At 40.7% G+C, this 7,653-nt stretch overlaps 1 protein-coding gene across 2 annotated transcripts in view; it reads right to left on the bottom strand.

Moving 5' to 3' along the window:
- Positions 1-745: 745 nt before the first annotated feature.
- Positions 746-7,653, bottom strand: part of LOC142493537 (amine sulfotransferase-like) — an 85,659-nt gene continuing 78,751 nt past the window's right edge. For both annotated transcript variants that reach the window (XM_075597710.1, XM_075597709.1), the window contains exons 6-7: positions 5,210-5,390; positions 746-1,552 (exon numbers count right to left, since the gene is read on the bottom strand). In XM_075597710.1, coding sequence (XP_075453825.1) covers positions 1,428-1,552; positions 5,210-5,390 — 306 coding nt within the window. In that variant the 3' untranslated portion in view covers positions 746-1,427. The remainder of the gene's footprint in view (positions 1,553-5,209; positions 5,391-7,653) is intronic.

Raw genomic sequence — 7,653 nt, 5'->3', positions numbered from 1 at the left:
CCATACCCATTCTGCTTATTCCGGCATTGAACTTATGAGGGATGTTCTGAAAATATTTGCAACTCACATGTGTTGTAGATTATGTAATGTTGTTATTGAAAGGAATATTATTGTGCATGTAAATAATAGTACTGTACTGTCTATGCAGCTGTTGTGTACATTAAAATGATGACAGTCAAAGTAACAATTACTTATTTATGTCCTGTCAAAAACAATTTTTTTTTTAATATTATGCAGTTACCCTGAAAGGCTTTAGGATTGATATGTGAATCCCACTGCATAATAATCCCATAGAACCAAACAGGGCGCTACTTTGCATAGAACAAACAGATTCAGTAAACAATATTGGGGTGTATAAGACAGAGGAAATTCACATTGCAAACTTTTGAGAAATAGAGATTTTCTAGGAAATAATAACTTCCCTCCATTAATTGCTACCCTCCCCAGACTTGTCTGCAAGTCCAATCTTCACTATCCTCCAGAATCGAATAGTATTTGTCTTATATGCCATTATATTGTTCATTGCATATGTTTGTTGTGCAAAGTAGTGCCCTGTTTCTTTGGTTCACTGTTTATCACTACTCTGTTGGTGGCTGTACTTGGTATTCACAGCAAGACTTGCAATAGGGTAGAATATTATTTATTTATGTCGTTAGTTATTTTTAAATAGAATATATTTAAACTTTTATTTATTTTATTTATAACTAGAATATATTTCAATTTTGGAAAAACAGCAAAACAGTATTTTCTAAAAGAAATTTGAGAGGCACTAATTTAAACCAAATTTTCCAAGAAAATGATTTGGAAGCTAGAAAGGGCTCAGAGTTGCATTAACGATTTGGATGCATTGGAGAAACTAGAAAGTGATGGGATATGGTAACCCTTAAAAAAATACTGTAATACTGTAGATCTTAAAAAAATTTGGAAGATGTTTTATGAAAACTTTGTATCCAATAGATAATTGCTTATGCAAAATAATTAAGTTACTGATATCCTAACACAGACAATGTCTTAATTATTTGGATGATAGGATTACTGTAATTAAGGAAATTAAGGACAAATTACAACTGCCTATTGATTCTGCATATTTTATTAAGAAAGATTGACAAAACCAAAAAAGGTTAAATACACTAAAAGAAATCAAAGATATATATTTTTAAAGAGGATGATTATGCAAATGGAGATTGCAGAAATTGGAAGACAAGATGCAATACATGACAGCAACATTCTGTAATATATAGACATAGAAAAATCTTTGCACCATACTCTGGTGATACAGTATGGGGGAGAGGATAGAGTACCACAAAATGGTGAAAGGATGCATTTTCAGGATCAAAACATAGATAGAGTCCAAAGAGTTTTCCTAGGACATACTGTATACAGCACATGAGACTAGCAAAGAGATTACATTAAACATAAATGCTTTACTAAGATTTTTCTTGACTATCCCAGATGAAGTCAAATGGCAAATCCTTCATTTTTTCCTGAAATATTTTGTCAAAACTTTCACTTTGTGCCACAGTCATTACATTTTTCCAGTCCCCAACAGTGCCTGTAGACAGAAAACAAACAGTGATTGATAAGACTTTAGTCAGATGCAAAACCAAGTGTTGGAGTCGTTTTATGCAAATTCTATGGACATATTGTTTACATAGAGTTTCTGAAGTGTAATGGGTATATTTCACAATTAATTAATATTAATGAAATAATATCAGCATTAATCTTACTAACCAATGTTTTTTATTTGTATATTCTTCCACAAATCTGGCCAAAAATTATTTTCCATGTCAAATAATAGCTATGTCCTTAAAGTTTATTATTGGCTTGTAACATTTCCATGATGGAAACACAAGCTTGTTGAGTATAGTTGTTAATGCATAAATAATGGAATCGAAAGGTCACGGTAGACCAGACCTAATTCACGCCGAATATACTGGGCACTGATTGAACAGGACAAAATGATAAAATAAACTGAAGATTTATTCCCTTTCGGGCAAACACAACACTGTAACACAAATAACACTTGAAAATAGCACTTACGGTAAAATAACAGGGTGAAGTATCCGAGAATAACAACTGGCTAGTGTAACACCTTTCTCCCCCCCCCCCCCAATCGCAGATAGAGGCCATGTGGGGAAATCTACACTTGTGTTACTGGGTGTGGTGCGTTACCTGATAGGCTCACAGAAGGCCTGAAGCTCCGCCACTGGAAGCCTGGGGTTACCTGATCATTCACTGCTTGGCGGGGCCTCCGTGAAGATAGTCTCTATATATAGAGGGTCTGAACCCAGACCCAGGAATCAGGCTGCGCGCCACTGAGTGTCTCTTTACTTAATTAAACAGCAAAAGGGGCAGATCTCCTTCCTTAAGGCCTGTCCCTGAACCAACCAACAAATTGGGGCAAGGGTAACTGTATCTGGGGCCTATGGGGTTAACTGGCCTAGTGCAAGGGGCTACTGCTCCCCTGCACCCTCACTTACTCAGCTCCCTGCTCAAACTGCTGATTCTCTCAGCCCGCAAAATGTATCCATTCCCCCTTACCGGGAATCCTTGAGCCTTATTGGCTGTTCTGAAGCACCCGGTGTTGTTGGCCCTTAGCCTCATGGGAATTGTAGTCCCGCGGAGGCTACAGATGAATTGGGGCTGCATGTGCGATCCCACTGCGCATGCGCGACTCTCCAATGGCCGCCGCAACTCCCGCACTCCATCTGCGCATACGCGACCACCGCGCATGCACGCATATACAATGGCGGCCCCCGCTAGCCGGGTGCGCCGCACAGCCTCCCAAGCCTTAGAGTGCTTTCTGCTCTGGCCCCCACCTTTGCCAACAGCCGGCGGGTCCGTCGCTGGCTCTGGCGGCACCCGCGCCCGCGCTGCGTTCACGGAGGGGGGTCTCTGGGAGCCCAAGGTGACCAGGGCTGCACAAGCAATTCTCCCTTGCTGGATTAGAGTCACGAACCATCAACTACGAACAGCGAACACTCTACAACTCTGGGGTTGGGGCAACTGCCTCTTTATAGGGGTTGAATTCCAATCACAAACAGGCAAGGAACTCAGGGAGGAAGCAGGAGTGCCCCCACCTGGCAACACCAAGTCTAGGGCTGAATGGCTGGGCATTGTCTAACCCATAGGAGGGGTTGATGGCAGATACTTAATGTTATCTGGCCCATCCCCACTCCTTATGGCTCTGCAGCTTGATAGTCCTGAATATCTCCAGACACCTTGACAACAAAGCCACTGGACGCCCTTTGAAGTCAGACTCCCAAAGCTCCCAGTTCATCCTCAATGCACATTTATCTGCAGACATCTCACCTGATTAAATCAGAGGCCCCTCCATACAAATGTAACTCACATGCAAATCCCATTACAAGTATGCTATCTGAGAAATTATCACAGACAGGGAGAGGGAAAAAAAAAACGGAGCACTATCTCCAATGCTGTAAAAAACAGCCAATAAACCACAGGGTATGCGTTCCCAAAATAAAGCTATTTAATGGCTCAAGAATCAGTTACAAAACACACCAACACACACAACAATTTTCAAACTACATAATTGTCTTGAGAGCATCACACATTTTTTTCTTCTATCTGAGAAATTAGTCCATACAGTCACATAATCCCCTGAACACTTTGCAGGGCTGACTCCCAAATTACATCACAGTGCTTCCCCATAGATTACAAAACACTTTACCTCATTTGCCTGCTTAACTAGACTTGGGAATTGAATTCACAGGGAATAAAAGTGCTTTGGAATACACATACATAGTACATTATACATTAACCCTTTCTCTTCCCAGACGAATTAGGGGTAACTAGCTGGGTATAAACCCTTTATTACAGGCCAGATTACCCCTGATCGTCACAAAAGGCATCAGTAAAATAAAGTAAAACATACTGAAATTCAGAGCAATAACCAATGTTTTCGGCTAACAAGCCTTTCATCGGGGCCAACAAGTGGCCTCGGTCTACACTACAGAAATTATACTTTCAGTAAATGCATTGTTACATATTGTAACGAGTTTAATAATTGCCATGCCCATTACCCATAATACAGATCATGGGAAAAAAACTCAAATGTGATAACATTTTTGTTTAACACTGTGCACTGCATAACTTGCAATCAACTTTGTTCATGATCAGTGCAATTGTATAAACTTCACTGTAAAGGTCTTGGGTCTCAGACACATTTAAACCAATGATTTTCTATCGAACTCTTCAGAAGACCAGCCATATCTTCTGGATCCCTTTGAACAAGTCAGAAATAATGCTACTAAAATGCAGAATAATAAACTCATAAACCATGGTCACCCGGTGGGCTGGTTTATATATAGCAACATAATGTTTTGGGGACATGTTTTTGAAGTATTTAACTATGTTTTTTGTCACATTGGATGTAGCATTGGGTATTTTTGTCTTTTGTCATATATATATAGTAGCTTCGAATTTACAAGGTGTGAGGAGTTTCTCCAAAGTTATGTTTAGCTCCGGTGACTATCCGATTCCAGAGATAATGGTGAAGTTAATGGTATTACTTCCTGTTTTTTAAAGGGATTTATATGGCCATTCAAAAGGTTTAAAGCAAGTAACTTTCCCGGTAAGTAGGAGGTCTCCAGGGATAAAAACAAACTAAAAAAAACACCCTAAACTATACAGCGCGAGTGAGTGCTACACTAGTGAAAAAAAATTATTAAACTGTGCTACTACTCAATGATTAAATAAATACAATAATAGTGATACCTATTGTGATAACAAATGGTTGGAAGCTGCCAAGGCGTCCCATATAGTATGTTATCTCATCAACTTACATACAACAGGTTATAAAGACAAAACAGGGATACCTGGCGCTCAATAAACACACAGTTCATGAGATGTAACGTCCATAAGATGCAAAAAGTCCCTTGTGAAACCCTCTCCTGGATAGTCCAAGTGTTAAGGAATGGAGATAGGATGCTGGAGAATCCTCCTAGAAGATATAAAATGGTGTGCTTGTTTTATCTCTTCTAGGAGGATTCTCCAGCATCCTATCTCCATTCTCAACACATGGACTATCCAGGGGAGGGTTTCACAAGGGACTTTTTGCATCTTATGACGTTACATCTCATGAACTGTGTGTTTATTGAGCGCCAGGTATCCCTGTTTTATCTTTATTAGCTCCGCAGATATTGCTTCTTTAATAGTACACGATGGACCAATTTTAACTAGCTTTTACCTTTGCGCAAAAAGTCTCCACGGTCTTTGTACATTATTTTTTCTGACATGGATTCATTATTTGCAAGTGGATCCATTTTCATCTGCTTGAATGTTGCTTTCTTCACCACGGAATCCAAGGACTCATCATCTAACTCTTTCCCCACAAATTTGCAGATTTGTACAACAGTGGATCGCAGATCCTGAAAATATAAAATTTCTTAAATACCATACAGTATAAACACCTCATGCTCTGGTTTCCCAGCGAAGCATGAACATATTACACTTGTAGAATATGAGAAGATAGCCGATTAAAAGAGAAGAAGCAGCTATATAGATATGTAAGAAGAAACAAAGCACTGTAGTAGAAAAAGAAAATCTAATGAGAAAACAAAGTAACTAAAAAAAGGATAGGTGCATTTATATTTGTATTTATTTATTGAGCCTGACGAAGCCTGTGATCAGGTGAAACGCGTAGCTCCTGTTTTGGACCCCCAGCAGCCACCGTAGGAGAAGCGGAGTAAGTGACGTCACAGCCTGACCACGGACTCGGGAGCCAGGGATACCATCTGGAACTGTCACCCAAAACAACTATATATCTATATGACTTGGGCTGATGAACAGCTTGGGTAGCCACCCAGTTAAAAAGGGCTGGAATATAAGAATACATATATGCCAAAGTGGAGCAGGTTTTGTTTGGCTCACTATTTCTCATGTGTTGGTTTTTTTTGCTGTGTTTAAAGCGACAGGCACAATAAAGCCTTATTTTAATTTCACCTTAAAACAGTCTCCCTTGCGTACCTCTACACATGTCCTCCTACATATGGTGTTAGAATCGGAATTGAGGTGGTTCTTGAAGTTAAAAAGGGCCCGGAGATTGCCTGTGAATTTTTTTTTGTGCTTTTTGCCTACAAACAGCCTGAGCAACATAAATCAAAGAATCTCATTCATCAGAGACCAGAGTTAAAGAGACACACCAAGGCAGGAAATTTACACTGCACTGAAACTTACAACACCACAGATGGACTCTTTTCCCCGATTCCAAGAGGAGAAAGAGAGACCGTGCAGAAGCAGGTAAACCTTATTTGCCTATCACAAATAAAGTGTAATATGGTCATTGAAATAGGGTTTTTTCCTTCCAGCTGTAGTCAGGGTTCAAGAAGTAAGTTAGCCCTTAAAAGGGATAGGCGTTTGTTGTTTTCAAATGTTTCGTTGAAGCAGTGAACACAGATGGTGACACACGACCGGTACTTATTCTGCAAGTAAAGGCTGCCACACCGCATAGGACTAACAGTTATGAAAAGAGTATATGCAGAAAAGTGTGAAAATTGATGCAAGACTGTGCTGAAGCAGGGGAATTTTCAGTAAACAATTGCTGAGGGTAAAATTGCCCTACTGGGGAAAAAGGAGTTGCTTAGCTGTGTAAAAGGTATCCCAAAGTTTGAAGAGTGAATGCCATAATACCCAAAGTTGAGACTGAACATTACTAGACTCAAGCAGAAAACCACATTATTTGGTTGAAGCGGAGGGTATTGCACTTAGCAAGTAAATGGTTTAAACCAAACAGAAGTTTTTACCTAGCAACTGCACATCCAGTATATCAAAAAGAGAGAATGCATGCACAGTACTTCTGATATTGTAAAACTTACCCAAGAAAAAGAAAAAATGTCTACAGAGATGCCTGTGAGAGCCACGACTTCTACAAGCAAAATATGCCCACCTGTAGGACTACCACAATTGGGGGTTCTAGCAAATACAGTGGCAACAGCTGCAATAGCGCATCCTGAGGTCAGGAAGAAAACTACACCTTATAGCCCCAAAATGGAGGACAAGATGCAGCGTTCCTGTAATGAACCCTTCCCCACGGAAGAGTGGCCCTTCCAGTCCAATAAAGAGGAAGACATCTCTTACGGGGAACCCGAACCGAGTCACACCCACAAAACACCCCAAGAATGGTGGGGGTGCCTGAACTCGGCACGGACAGAAAATACCGCTCTCTATGATGACCAATATGGTCGACAAGAGAAAGAGCGGGAGCAGCAGATCACCCAATATTTCTGTCAGCTAAAGCAACTGCAAGAAAAGTCTGGCGTATATAATGAAGCTGCTGAAGTATCAAATAAAGAAGGAGACCTCATTATTCCTGAAAGGACGGAGTCATCCAAAACAAAAAGGCGGAAAAGAAAAGCGTTTCTTCACTTACCGTGGAAGGAACAGACACGTCGCAGATCCTGTGGAGGAAAAGGGGGACCGAGTTGCCCTGCAGCCTAGAGAAAATGGAGAATTCGTCACGCGGTTAACCGAATATCCAGAGGGCCCAAGGCAGAAGTCGTGTACTCCAAAGAAGTGTCTGTCCAGTGCCAATAGTGAGGAACCCTCAACCAACCATCCCAGAGAAGCGGAGCCGGAACCAGTGAGTGTCGATCCCTTGACCAGCCCTGAAGATGCCCTGAAAAATGCCAGGCA

Source organism: Ascaphus truei, chromosome 4 (genome assembly GCF_040206685.1).
Source record: "Ascaphus truei isolate aAscTru1 chromosome 4, aAscTru1.hap1, whole genome shotgun sequence".
Classification (NCBI taxonomy): Eukaryota; Metazoa; Chordata; class Amphibia; order Anura; family Ascaphidae; genus Ascaphus; species Ascaphus truei.
Note: the sequence above shows the minus strand (reverse complement) of the source record. Positions and strands in the feature narration are given on the sequence as shown.